This window comes from Cyanistes caeruleus, chromosome 16 (assembly GCF_971803275.1).
Source record: "Cyanistes caeruleus chromosome 16, bCyaCae1.hap1.1, whole genome shotgun sequence".
Taxonomy (NCBI): Eukaryota; Metazoa; Chordata; class Aves; order Passeriformes; family Paridae; genus Cyanistes; species Cyanistes caeruleus.
Genome location: NC_141716.1, coordinates 13,931,439 through 13,945,609, shown reverse-complemented (window position 1 = coordinate 13,945,609; position 14,171 = coordinate 13,931,439). Strand labels below are relative to the sequence as shown.

Sequence of the window (14,171 nt, the reverse complement as noted above, 5' to 3'; positions counted from 1 at the left end):
GGTCCCCAGCACCCTGACAGGGCAGAATTCCCTGCAAATAGCCCATCCATCCCTGCCCTGTCTCAGTGGGAAGCCATTTTCCCTCGTCCTGTCCTTGCAGGCCCCTGCCTTAAGTCGCTGTCCAGCTCTCTTGCAGGCCCTTCCTTCATGCATTGATAGGGGCTCTAAGATCACCCTGGAACCTTCTCCCACCTGGACAACCCCAACTCTTGCCTCCTTTGCCCTTGGCACAGGTGCTCCAGCCCTTGGAGCATCTTCCTGTTATCCCCATGGCCTCCCCTAGGCCACTGGGGATCATCTCAGAAATGTCTGAGAGAAACCCCGGTTTGCCTCTGGGAAGCGCTGAGGCTGCACTGTAAATTAGGCTGAGGGGAAGGTGATGACCCTTGTTTGTGCCCATGGCCCCTCCCGTTGGACAAGGATGGAGGAGGAGATGTGGCTGTGCTCTGGGATGGCCAGGTGCCCCCCATTCCCTCCCAGGCCTGTCCCCACAGCAGGCACCAAAGCTGCTGGAGCTCTGGAACAGCAACTGTTAAACCCTTGCTATTCCCAGAGGGAAGCCTTCCCTGAGGCACAGCCCAGGCCCACCCAGGCCCCTGCAGGGCTTGGCACAAGGAGAGCAGTGGCTTTCTCACTCACCCGTCGCGTGTCCATCCGCTCCTTGGCACAAACAATGTCCAAAGTGCAGTGTCCAAAGGCCCTTGGCCTTCTCAGGGTTTAACTCTCAGTGCCTAAAGGGCATTTGCATTTGCAAAGTCTAAACCTCAATGTCCAATGGAGTTTGACTTTGCAGGGCCCAAACCCCAGTATCTAAAGGCCCTTGGCCTTTGCAGGGTCCAAACCCCAATCTCCAAAGGTTCTTGGCCTTTGCAGGGTCAATAGCGATCAAACACGATCAAAGTGCTGTTGGCCGTTGCAAGGTCCAAGCCCCAATGGTCACAAGCTGTTGACAGCTCCATGGTCCAAACCCAAATAGCCAAGAGCTGTTGATTGTTTCCAGGGTGCAATCCCCAACATTTCATGGACTGTTGACGGTTGCCACGGTCTGAGTCCCAACATTGCAGGGACTGTTGGAGAGGCCCTCCCCGGCTCTCGCCTCATCCCTGCTCCCTGCTGGCCCAGGCACCAGCCCTGCCTCCCCCATGTCCACACAACCCTGCTGGGCAGCTGGGCAGGGACCCAGCTCATGAGTTCCAAGTTCCTGCTCCAGGCAGCATCAGTTTGCAGAGCCTCATCGGACAGAGCAGTTTTCTCCGAGGTGGAGCAAATCTTAAGAATTTATAAAATGTGATCGCATACAGTAATGAGTTGCATGCTTCCTATCTAGGCTGATTCTGTCTCTGGAGGAAAAGACCCTGTGCCTCAGATCACTGGAAGAAAGGAACCAGGTGCTGAACAATGAGCTGTCTCAGTTTCATTCTGCTCTTCAGCAGGCTGAACAACTCTCTTCAATTTGTGCAGGACAACTGAAGCAGCTCAACACCCAGGTAAGCTGTGCACTCCATCCTCTTCTCCAGGGACACACAACACCACCTTTGGCATGCTAGTCCCAACCTCTTTCCCCTCCCAGCAGCATCCACATGTTCTTCCCAGGCCTGCTGCTGCTGCTGCACCCTCAGGCCAAGGCTGGATCTGGTGTCTGCTGCCAAAGTTTTCCCCCATTCTTTCCTGGGTCCCAGCAGGAAATCTGGGAGCAGAAGCAGCAGCACACTCCTCTGGAGCTTCTCTGTCCCTCTGTTAGCAGTGCTGTCCCTGACAGGATTGGTGCCTGTGCCAGGCACTGAGCAATGTGGGGACACAGACGTGGCTATGGCAGGCTGGGCAGGGCACTTCCACCACAGCCAGTTCAGCCCGTGTTCAGAGCTGCAGCCTCAAGGATGCCCCTTGCCTCCCTTCCCTTGTTTTCTCTACCTTTGTCTCTACTGGATTCCTGGTTCTGCACCTTCTGTTTCTGGTGTATTTCTACCTGAAGTCATTTCTCCTTCAATGCTCTCCCTACTGCCCGCTCTGCTGCCTCAGGAGCAGCCCAGTCCCTGAGGCTCTCTGCATCCATCTTCCAGATCCAGGCCCTGCAGGATGCAGTGACAGAGAAGGCAGCTCAGCAGGACACTCGAGAGAAGGAGCTGCTGCAGGAGCTGGAAAAGTCCCGAGCAGGAGAACAGAGCTTGAGGGACGCTGTGCATGTGCTGCAGGCTGAGATGTCTGAGCTGCGTCTGAGGCTCCAGAGCTCTGAGGAAAGAGCAGAGGCCATGGCCACACACTGTGAGGCCATGGAGATGGAGCTGAGGATGGCTCAGGCTGACAACAACCAAATCAAGGCCTGCAAACAGGAGCTGCAGACACTGTTGGAGGAAACTCAGCAAGGGACAACTTCTCTCCCATCCATTGCCCCATCCTGTTCCACCAGCGGGGATCTCTGATCCCATGCAGAGGTAAAGGCCTTTGCCCAGAGATGGCAGACAGGAAAAACAACCAGCACGAGACTTATCCATCCAGGCGCCAGTCAAAGTTTATCTCAAGGATGATGCTGTGGCTGGCGGTGCCAACTGGCTCTGCTGTGGCTGATCCCATACACAGCTGGTGCCTTTCAGGTGCTGTGTCTGTGCTAAGCAGCTGAAGCTGGATGCCTCAGCTCAATTCCCCCAAATTTCAGGCCCTGTCAAAGCCTCCAGGCTATTGGCCTCTCTGGAGCAGGGCTGCACAGGCATCCCAGCTGCTTTGTCTCTCTTGGAGTGCTCACTCAGCACAAGGCCAAGAGCAAACACACTTTGCTATTCCTCTGAACCTTGCCCCTGCCATTCCTGCTTTTTTCTCTGCCTGGAAATTTCCTTCATTTCTCTCACTTTTGGAAGCTCTTGTGGGCTTAAGGCCTGGCAAACCACAGCAGGCAGAGAAGACAGTGCTGTTGTCTCTGCAGGGTGCCCATCAGTTTACTTTGCTTTGCTTTCTCCCTTCTCTTTCCCCTTCCCTCCTGCAGCAATATGGAGGGCAGAAGAGCAGAAGACCTCTCTAGAAACTGCCTTGAAGGAAGAGGCTGTGACTGTTCGTCAGGAGGTGGCATCACTGCAGAGGAAACTGGAGAGTCAGGAGAAGGAAAGGAAGGATGTGCTGGTGAGAATGGCAGATGCCACAAAGGACCATTTCCTAGCTATGTTTGCACCTTGTGTTACCAGTTCTAAGGAGCACCTTTTTCCAGTTTAACTTTCCTAATTGCATTCTTCTGAACAAGGAGGAAATGATGTTGTAGCCATGTCAAAGCCAGTTAGCACTGAGGCTGCTGATTTTCCTCCATGCTGGAGTTCTGTGCCCTGGAAGCTTTAGTTCTCCATGTCCACACTGTCTCCATTGACATTGCATGGTTTGGGCAATTTCTGGTGTCCAAATCCATGTTCAGATTTCTAAATATCTGGAGCTGGCAGGAGGGATGAGAAGACCTAGGTTGCTGTTAATTGAAAGGTGTTTGGCCTTGGCCGTGTGAGAGCAGGCAGTGGGGAGAGAAGAGAGGAAAGCCAGGTGCTGATGAAGATCAGGACGTGTGCCTGCAAGGGGAGAACTCGTCCTGAGTGGCAGCAGGGAATGACTGATCTGGCCATTGGTGCTGCAAGAGAGGGCAGTGGGGCTCTCGGGGATGCTGCCATGGAAAGTCTACACAGGAGTGTTGGAAAACCACTCCTGTTGCCCCAAGGCCTTGGAATGAAATGCTGAGGGTGTTTGCTCCTCCTTCCTGATGGAGAGCACATCCTCATGGCACTGCCTAAATCCTGCTTAGCATTGACTTGAAATCCTGGCTGCAGTTCTGGCAGCTCGTGCCCAAAGGAACACGGGAGTGGAGCTGCCAGAGGTCGGGGACGGGCAGAAAGGAAGCTGGGATGGGCTGAGCGAGCTGGGAAAGAGGCAGCGTCAAGGGGGGCCCAGCCAAGGTCTGCAGCAGCCCGAGAGGCAGAGAGAGAGGGGGGCAGCACGTGCCTGCCCCTGCAGCAGGAGTCCAGATCTGGTATGAGAAGCAAACCAAGAGAGGCAATGAGTGAGTCTTCTTCTCCCTGTTTTGGCAGCATGAACGGGAATTGTACCACCAGCAGCTGAGAGACCTGGAAAAGGACATGGGTGCACCTGACATCCAAAGAGGGAAGAAGATAACCCAGGAATTGGAAGTGGAGAGGGAAGACATGCAAGAAGAGTTGGACCATGGGACTGCTGCTGCCTTGAAGAAGAGAGGAAGAGAAGAAATCAAAGGGACAGAGAATGCTCAACTCCTGAGTGCTGCACTGAGGAAGAGTGAAATGGCCAAGGGGACTCTGAAGAAAAACTTTGTAATCCTGCAGAGAAAATCTCCTGACAACTGCATGGGCCAGTCTCATCTCCAGGTAGGCACAGGTACTGACCTTCAGTCCACTCCAATGTCCCTGAAGGATTCCAGTGATACTTCCCAAAAGAAGTGGGACTCTATATCCCTGTGAGTCCAGGCCTGCTTGGCCAAAGCAGCCCAGGCTGCGGCAGGCAGCCTTGTCTGTCTGCCTGGCCCCAGCCAGAGACCATTGACTGGCAGATTGTTTCCTGGCATGCCCAGAATGACTGCTACAGCTCTGGAGTTTGCTGTTCAGATCAGCTGCAGGCCAAATGCTGGGCACGGGGAGCTGCTTCTCCTGTGTCCACACAAGATCATGGCAACACGTGGGGATTTGGATTTGGTGTGGGAAGGAATGGAGCAGGTGAGCAGGGCGATGGACTAAACCCAGCGGAGTTTTGTACCAAGAGATCTGAGCAGCAGCAGCTGCACTGCTGGTGCCTCGAGGATGCTTGCCAAGATGGAGATTTCTGAGGGACAGCTCTTGTGGTGTTTGAAATAAGGCAATCATCTCCCCTCTGAATCCCCAGCAGGCTGTTGGAGCACAAGAGGAGCAGCTGTTACTTGTCTCACAGAGCAGGCTGGAACCTCAGCAACCGCTTGCATCAGCAGATGATGCCTGAATGAACCACTGAGCCCAGGAGAACTTTTGAGCACGTAAAATGGGCTTTCTGTGCCTCCACGGAGCCTCAGGCTCCTCTGGAGCACAGCACGTTTGCCCAGGCAGTGCTTTGCAGTGCCCTGCTTGTTTCCTTGCCTCTCCCTGTCCCTGCTGCAGGCACAGCCTTTTGTTTGTTCTGTCTCTTGCGGCAGCCCATGGCTTTCTCAAAGGTGCCTTCACTGCACTGTCTCCCTCCCTGGCCCCGTGTCCCTGGACACACCCTGGCCTCTCTTGTGCAGCCCCCAGCGAGAGCTTTTTGCCCCCAGTGTTGTCTGGTGCAATTCAGGCTCTCAGAGCAGAGATCTTGCATTGATGTCCAGAGGTTCTTTTGCTCCATGTTTGCTGACAGGTTTCTGTGACCTTTCTCCCATCCAATGTGCAGGTGGAACGTGAAGGAAGAAGAATCAGAACTTTTAGGAGAGTGTTCCCCCCAGAGTCCTTTACGTTCAGTGTTTCCAAGTCCGAGCAGCAAAATAGGTCAACTTCTGAAAGAAGCTCTAGCAGCTCAGGGGAGCAGCAGTAGCCCTCCTGCTGATGCACAGCCTGTGGAGCAAGGGGTCAGTGGCCCAAATGTGTCCTTTGGAAATGAGAGTTGGGTTCCTCACTGCTGTTGGAACTCGCTCTGCTAGACCTGTGGGGGCTGAGGGATGTATGTGGGAAGGGTTTGGCAGCCGTGGACTGGACTTGTTGATCATCTGAGCTCTGTTCAGGGCCAGTCTGGGAGCCTGTTCCTTTCCCCTTCCCCGAGGGCAGAGTGTTGGTGAGGGCTGCAGTTGGAGGCTGTGTCTGCCCTGACAGCCGGTACCGTGGGGCTGTGGATGCTGCTGCCAGCGTGGGCTTGTCTGAGCCGGGCCTTGTGCCTCTTTCAGGTGTCCCTGCTGCAGTCACAGCTGGCCCGAGACCGACAGCACCACCAGCAGAACTACATTGAGAGCTGTTCAAGGACCAGCCAGGAGCTGTCAGACCTTCACCAGGAGCTGTCCTGCTCCTTTGCAGCTGTGCTCAAGGAGCCCAAAGCTGCTCTTGTGGAAGCAGAGACTTGAAGCTGCATCAGTCTCTGAATCTTAACTTGGCAGGGACATCCTTGGGCCATCAGTCTCTGGAGAGACAGGCCCTGGAGAAGGCAGGTGCAGCTCTTGTGCACAGAGGATTTGTGCCCTGCTCAGAAGGCAGTTACTGTCAACTGGGGCACAGAAATCCTCCCTAGGACACAGACAAACACTATCAAAGATGAGGGCAAAAAACACCTGCCAAAGCTCTTCCAAGCAGACCCATTTGGTTCTTGAAGGTCTGTTCCTAGTGAGGAATCTTTGATGTAAGCAGCAGGACTTTTCTTCTGCCTAGAAGACCCAGTAATATATTCGCAAACAGAGAGCAGAGCAGGAAAAACAAGCACTTGTGGCTGTCTCAGGATTCTTAATCCATTTTATGAGCTGACGCTGCTCTTGGCCGCCCCGGAGCTCTGGGCTGGCTCCACAGTGCCCAGGGTCCAATGGGAGCTCGCGGAGGGAGGGGTAAGGGGAGGAGGTTACAATACCAGGGACCAATGGGGATACAAAGAAGGCGGGAATACAACATAACAACCAATAGTGTTTTGAGGAAGGGATGACATACATGGAAGGAGCTGGAAGGGGAGGTGGGGTTTACAGGGATGGATGGGGAGCTGGGGCAGGGTAAAGGTGATTGACGGGGAACATTCAGAAAAACTGGGAGGGGTTTACATAACAGACAAATGGAACCAACCAAAGCAGTAAATGGGAGACAACCAGGAACATATCAAACAGACGAAATACTAACAATTTTAACAGAACTGAATAAACATACTACAACAATGAGCCTTAAACACTGCAGCTCTAGGCATTTCTGTGTAGGAATTTGAAAAGTCCCTGAAACACCATTTTTCCTCCTCAGGTGGCTGTCCTAAAGGCAAAGCTTTACTTTCCATGAATATTTATAAACACCAAGAACCTTTTTAGGATTTTTCTTACATCTCCCCTTGGTAAGAGAAGACAGGAGAATTCCTGTGACTCAGGAACTAATCGCATCCCAGAAGAGCATGTGGGTCTTGAGAATGCTGAGCCTTAAAACTGGTGCTGCCTGGAGCAGCAACTTGGAACTCATGTTATGAGCCAGGTCCCTGCCCAGCTGCCCAGCTTGGGCTTGGACCTTGCGACGGCCAACAGCACTTTGATCGTGTGCTAGTGACCCTGCAAAGGCCAAGAACGTTTGAATATTTGGGTTAGGACCCGGCAAAGGCCAAGGGCCTTTGGACACTGGGGTTAAACCCTGCGAAGGCCAAGGGCCTTTGGACACTGCACTTTGGACATTGTTTGTGCCAAGGAGCGGATGGACACGCGACGGGTGAGTGAGAAAGCCACTGCTCTCCTTGTGCCAAGCCCTGCAGGGGCCTGGGTGGGCCTGGGCTGTGCCTCAGGGAAGGCTTCCCTCTGGGAATAGCAAGGGTTTAACAGTTGCTGTTCCAGAGCTCCAGCAGCTTTGGTGCTTGCTGTGGGGACAGGCCTGGGAGGGAATGGGGGGCACCTGGCCATCCCAGAGCACAGCCACATCTCCTCCTCCATCCTTGTCCAACGGGAGGGGCCATGGGCACAAACAAGGGTCATCACCTTCCCCTCAGCCTAATTTACAGTTCAGCCTCAGCGCTTCCCAGAGGCAAACTGGGGTTTCTCTCAGACATTTCTGAGATGATCCCCAGTGGCCTAGGGGAGGCCACGGGGATAACAGGAAGATGCTCCAAGGGCTGGAGCACCTGTGCCAAGGGCAAAGGAGGCAACAGTTGGGGTTGTCCAGGTGGGAGAAGGTTCCAGGGTGATCTTAGAGCCCCTATCAATGCATGAAGGAAGGGCCTGCAAGAGAGCTGGACAGCGACTTAAGGCAGGGGCCTGCAAGGACAGGATGAGGGAAAATGGCTTCCCACTGAGACAGGGCAGGGATGGATGGGCTATTTGCAGGGAATTCTGCCTTGTCAGGGTGCTGGGGCCCTGGCATAGGATGCCCAGGGAAGTCTGAGTGTGCTCTTCCCTGTGCTCTTCCAGGGAGCTCGAGGTCTTTCTCACCAGGGACAATCCTCCCGAGCCCCTGAGGTGAGTAAACTGTGCTGAGCTGGCTGGGATTTTGAAACTGAATGGACACTGGTTCTTGTGGGATCAGAAGAGGCATCTCAGTGGTCCTTTGGAATAGGAAGAGAATGCCTGACTAACAGCTGGATGTGGACTTTCAGGCACTGACAGACGACAATGACAGCATGGCCCATTCCATCTTCTGCACTGACAATCCTGGCAGCATCCTCTCAACTCTGACATCCACGGATAAACAGGATCCCTTTGCATTGCTTCGGGAAGTCTCAGGGAATTGTGGGCCCTTGCAGGAACATATTGGTCAAATGGACGAGGAAACCCAAACGGTCACAAGCGGCTATCAGCAGATGGAGGATCTGATAGAAGAAATCAGAGGGTGAACATTTCCTCCTCCTCCTCCTCCTCCTTCTCTTGAATTCCAGATGCAATCTGCTTCCAGGTCTGGGAGTTCAGAGGTTCCTGGGTGAAGAAAACACCTGCCCTACCATGTGTGGCTCTTGAGCATCGTCCTGTCAGAGTTTTTCATGCTCTACTGTGACTCCTAAGGCTGTGTGGGAGATGCACAGCCATGTTGGAATAGAAGACTCCTTCTTCTCACCATACCGCTTCCCTGAATTCTGTTCTTTGCGTGCCTCTGCCCAGCCACTGCTTCTCACTGAAGGAAGGCAAAATCCTGCCTTCCTTTCCCTTTGCCTCTGGAGGATTTCCTTGGGAGGGAAAGAGCGAGGTCTTCCTTAGCCCACTGCCCCCTGCTCCAGCCTGGAGTGCTGGAAATGGGATTGGTGACTCTTGAGGCCTCTTTGTTCTTCTGACTGAGCCTTGTCTCTGCAGTTGCTGTGAAAACATTGAGAAGTCCAGGGAAAAGCTGCAGCAATGCATGGGAATCCCAGAGCCAGGAGCCTTGTGGCTGCGTCAAAGGAACACTGAGCAGCAGAAGGAAACGTCACCCCAGGTGGAAAAGGCCCAGCAGCAGGACAGGATGGAGGTTGGTTTTTGAAATGAGACTGGCTTTCCCTTGAAAACTTGTCTTGGCCCTTCTTGTACAGTGGAGGCTGCACTGGAGGGAGAAGACCCCTCATTGCAGAGCGAGCTGTAAGTCAAGAGGCAGACACTGGAGGAATTGCAGCTTCAGAGGGATCTGCTGGAGCAAAGGAGGGATGATGTCACCATGGCTCTGGACACCTCATTGCTAGGCAGCACCTGTGGGAGTGGGAGTTGTGCCAGCCAGATCAGCCCAGATGCTGTTTCTGGCAGAAGAAGACAGGGACACTGCTGTGGACAGCTGCCTCAAAATGGCACACACCATTATTGAGGAAGGGCTCAAGGTGTACCTTGTCCTGTTTCCAGGTTTCCCAGGAGCAAGAGTCATTGAGCAGGGCCCTGGAGCAGCTGCGCCAGCAATCCTCTGGCCAAGGGCACGCAGTGGCCCAGGTGCACAGAGAGAAGGAGCTGCTGGGCCAGGAGAAGGCTGTCTTTAAGGGACGACTGGCAGCTATGGAGCAGCAGAGGCAAGAGCTTTCCAAGCAGCTGGCAGAGACCAGGTAAAGGCAGGGAGCAGAGCCTTTCAGATGTTTTTACATTCCACGGACATAAAATGGTAGTGTCTCAAAAAAAAAAAAAGTCACAATATGAAGGTTATTTTTCTGACATCTAAAGCCAATAAAGCTCTCGTCAGCCTTGGGCTCCTGTTTGTGCTGCCAAGCACATTCCTGTGGGAAGTCAAAAGCAAGCCACCCAGCCCTGAATTGAGTAGTAGTTAAAGCATGCAGAGGTTGAGTGAAACCTCAAGTTTCTCTTAGGTTTGGTTCCTTATGCTGGGCATTGAACATCCCTCGTTTGTTACCAAGTAGCTTGACATGATCTTGATCTTCAGAACTGAAGCTCCATCTTGAGCATTCCAGGCTCTTACCTGGGGATGTTGGGAGTAGTGCACTGCGATTCTGGGTGAAGCCAGAGGCTCCTGCTGAAAATCTTGAGGCTTTCTGCTTCCAAGCCTACTCTTGAGAAGTGTGGGCCAGGTGCTAGGGCTGGTTAGAAAGCAGCAGGGAAAGCCCTTTGGAATCCTCAACGACCTCTGGGGATTCTTGCTAATTGTTGATGGGCATCCACCTGCCAAGTCAATCAAAGTCCCTTTGCGTGGTCCCTCTCACTCTGTAAAGAAGGACAAGCCAATTGGGCTACTGCCTGTTTAGCCAACAATACTAAAATAAAGGTGGCAAGCCTACTCCTTGACCTTGCAAGAGTTTAAACAGCAGTCTCTGCATTTAGGGTGTTGGTATTTTTCACAAGTGCTACCACGACCATGAGATTTTTCTGCATCATGCCAAGTAGTTCTGAAGTCTCTTAAATACACGGTGTCTGGAAAATGATGTACCTTTCTGTCCATTTTCAAGAGTATTAAAATGTCAGGAGTTGGGCAGGACAAGAGTCTGTCCTGTCCCCCTGCAGAGCAGCTTGCAAGTGCTGATGACAGAAGGGATGTGAGCAGAGGCTGAGACTTTGCTCATCAGCCCATCCTGTCCGGGCACAGCTCCCCAGTGTCATAGGTCAGGAACAGCAAGTGAAGCTTTGGCTGTTGAGGTCAAGTTGGGCTGGGCTGTGTGTGCTGTGCCAGGCCATAAGGAAGGCCAGGGCACTCCCTCAGAGGGCCCTGCTTTGCTATGGAAATGGCACAAAAGTGCCTTCTCTGGAAGAGTTTCCATGTGATCCATTTTCCATAGTGATGTGTGGGGATCTTGAGCCTCGTTGTCCTGGAATAACCAGCTGTGGGTGTCAGGAGCAAGCAGCTCATGTCTCTCTGTATTTGCAATTTGTAGGTCAGCAAAAGGAGAGCCTGGAATCCAGCCTGTCTGCTGCTCAGCAGCAGATATCTCAGCTGGAGATGAGCAGGAACCATCTGGAGGCTCAAGTGCTCAGAGTCACACAGGCCAAGGCAGTGGTAGAAGGTGAGGACCTCGTGTGCTTTGTTTGTGGTGCCGCCCCTGCCGAGAAAAGCTAAGCACCCTGTAAAGCCACCTCTGTCCACAGGGCTACTGAGGAGTGGTGGGGCTGGAGGTCCTGAAAGGGCCTGAGGTCAGTAAAGTCAGCAAAGACTCTGACTCCTGCTGTTGGTGATGTTTGCAGGACAAGTGAAATTCCTGCAACAAGAGCTGGAAGCAGAGGGAGCTCTCAGGAGAAAGGAACTGGAAGAGACAGCTTAGAAGCTCATGCAGGCAGAAAAGCAGAGTCAAGAAATGCTCAGGCTTCCAGGAACCGCAAAGCAAAGGGAAATAAAAAAGCTCCTGCAAGACCTGGTAGGGGACAATATGCTTCTGAATTCAGGCTGGTGCTGGGACAGTAAATGCAGCAATGGCTCCAGTGAGGGTGTAAGAGGAGTTCCAGAGCAGGTTGGGCAGTGCCCACCCAAAGTGTGACAGCCCAGGGCAGGATCATCCCTGAATCCCTCCTGCCACGGAGCAGATGCCATCATGCAGCAGATGCCAACATGGAGCAGATGCCAACATGGAGCAGATGCCATCAGTGCTGCTGGCTGCAGGAGCGGGAACTTGGGTCCTTTCTTGCTGTGCTTCCATGATTGACACAGGGATTAGGTTTGGGCTGGAAGCCAATGGAACAGGCCCCTGGTCCTTCAGTGCTTGTGGCTGGGGCATCAGGGAGGGGAAGGTGACACCTCCTTTTGTGAGTGCTTGGGCTCAATGCTTGTGAAGGCTTTTCCCAACAGAAATGATTCCATGAGGCTGTGATTCTTGCAGCTGCTGAGCCTCCTCTTAAATTCCCAGACAGGACATGGTTTCTGGAGTGCAGAAAGCCAGTGCTGGTGTCTTTTCAAGCTGGGGTTTGTGGGATGGATGAAGCTTCACATTTTTCAGCAGGGAGCTTCCCTGCAACTTCATCTTGAAAATTTTTCTCCCCTCTTCAAAAAACCTTTTTTGAAGAAAGACACCATGCAGAGTTACAAGAGATGGCTCCCACTCTCCTTGCACTGCCATGACGAGAACCAGCGCGTGGTTGATGTGAGGACTCGGCAGCTGCCGTGGCTCCCTGGCAGGGCGCTCGGCTGCCTCCTGCTCTGCTGCCTCGCAGGCTGCAGCTCCCTCCTGGTCTTGGCCCAGGGACGTGGGTCCTGTGCCCTGGGCTGTGGTGCCATCTCTGGGTCTCTGCTGCTCTCCAGGCCTCCCGGGAAACGCTGCTCTGTTCCGCCCGATTGCTGAAGAGGCAGGATCTCCAGCAGATGCTGCGGGTGGATCAGACCTGGAGGTTCGGCGAGGGCTTGGTAAGGGCGGGCTGGAAGCCCCAGCCCCAGGCTGGAGAAGCTCAGTGTGTGCGGCTGGCAGCTGTGCCCTGCCCAGTGCCGCACCCAGGGCCGCCAGCCTGTGCCCCACACGCTGCTCCCTTCCCTGGGCCCCGTGGGCTCTACTCCAGCCCCCTGTGGCCCCGAGCCGTGTACCCATGGAGCCCCGGCACCGCTGCTCTGTCGGGCAGGGCAGCAGCGCGGCTCCCCGGGCAGCAGCCGGCCCTCTGCCCCCTCCAGAGCCCGGCGCCAGCGGCTGCTGCCCGGTGCCTCAGGGCTGGGCGGGCACGGGAGGCCGGGGCTGGCCGCAGGCAGCAGTGCCCGGCCGAGGGGCAGAGCCCGCACCAACCCTTCCCTCCCGCCGCTCTCTGCAGCTGGCACAGGACAGGAGCCGAGCGGCTGAGCACCTGCACCGGGCCCTGCTGTACCTGGACAGCCCACAGGAGTCCCTGCGAGCGGCGGCCATCAGGTTCATTGGTGAGCCACGAACCGGGCTGGGCTCCCTCCCTGCCCCGCCGCAGCTCGGCCCCAGCCCCGGCTGCTGCCCCGGTCCTGGAGCCCCGGCTGCCCTCGGGGCTGCTGCTGCCGGCCTCTGGCAGCCGGGCCCTTGGGCTGAGTCAGGATGCGGCAAGGGCCGGGGCTGAGCCCTGCCGGGGCAGGAGGCCGTGTGGCCCCAGGGCTGGCAGCGCCGCTGGCAGGGAGCTGTGCTGCTGGGACCCTGACAGGCTCTGTGTTCCCAGGGATGGCCGGGTGGCACCTCCGGGGGAACAAACGAGAGCTCCAGAGCATCTGTCAGGGTGAGTGAGGGCAGCGGCTGCCAGCCCCGGCTGCCAAGGGGAGCTGCAATCCCTGCCCCGGCTGCCGAGGGCTCTGCTCCCTGTGCGGACCAGGCCTGGTGTGGCCAGGGCACACACAGAGATTTCAGGGGCACGAGTGCCAATAGTGTCCAGTGGCTTTGGGCTGATCCCTTTGGTCCCTGCTCCCTCCTGGCCATGGCCAGAGCCACCTGCGTTGGCCCTTGCACGGGGCTCTCCTCGGGTCCCTGCAGATCCAGATCTGACCATGGAGATCTGTTCCTCTCTCTTGCAGCCCTTGATGACAAGGCACAGGACATCAGCCCTGCCATCAGAAGGCTGGCTCTGGAAACAGCCTTTGTCCTCCGGGCAGCTCCAGGCTCCATCTTGCAGAAGTGGCAAGATGGATTCCGCAGGGCACGCAAGAACCGCCCTTGTCTGTGGGCCCGTGGCTGGCTGTGCTGCTGGAGCTCTGAGGAGAGCTGATTTGAGAGGCTCTCTGTCTGCCGGGGCCATCTGAGCCAGGCAGGATTTTTCTTTAAGATGGTTTTTTTTTTCCTTTTTCTTAGTTCTTCTTTAATATAGAAATATAGAATTAGAAATATATAGAATATAGATATAGAATTATATATAGAAATATAGAATGTGTTCTCATACCCAGTGTCTCAGGTGCTTTCTCTGGTGCCCAGTGTGCGCAGGGCATAGGGGGAGAGGGGAAAGGGTTGCTTGTGCTCAGCAAGCCGCCCAGGCATGCAGTGTGGAAGGGAAAATGGCCAGAAGGCCCTCGGCCTTTGGTGCTTCTGCTGAAGCCTTAACGCTGCCCACAGAGGGGCTGGGCAGGGGCTGGAGCTGTGGGGATCGCTGTGATTGTGGTGCCTGGAGATGGGCACGAGGCTTCTCCCAGGCAGGAAGCGCCGTCTGTGTCCTGCAGCCCGTGGGTTGCTGGCGGGATTGCTGAGGGCTCTGAGGCTCTCTCAATCCGGCT

General features: G+C 54.9%; 1 protein-coding gene across 1 annotated transcript in view; it reads left to right on the top strand.

Annotated features, from left to right (window-relative positions):
- Positions 1-13,842, top strand: part of LOC147650237 (maestro heat-like repeat-containing protein family member 7) — a 109,352-nt gene extending 95,510 nt beyond the window's left edge. Inside the window, exons 13-15 of the mRNA XM_086853469.1 lie at positions 12,767-12,869; positions 13,133-13,189; positions 13,482-13,842. Coding sequence (XP_086709595.1) covers positions 12,767-12,869; positions 13,133-13,189; positions 13,482-13,672 — 351 coding nt within the window. The 3' untranslated portion in view covers positions 13,673-13,842. The remainder of the gene's footprint in view (positions 1-12,766; positions 12,870-13,132; positions 13,190-13,481) is intronic.
- Positions 13,843-14,171: the final 329 nt, after the last annotated feature.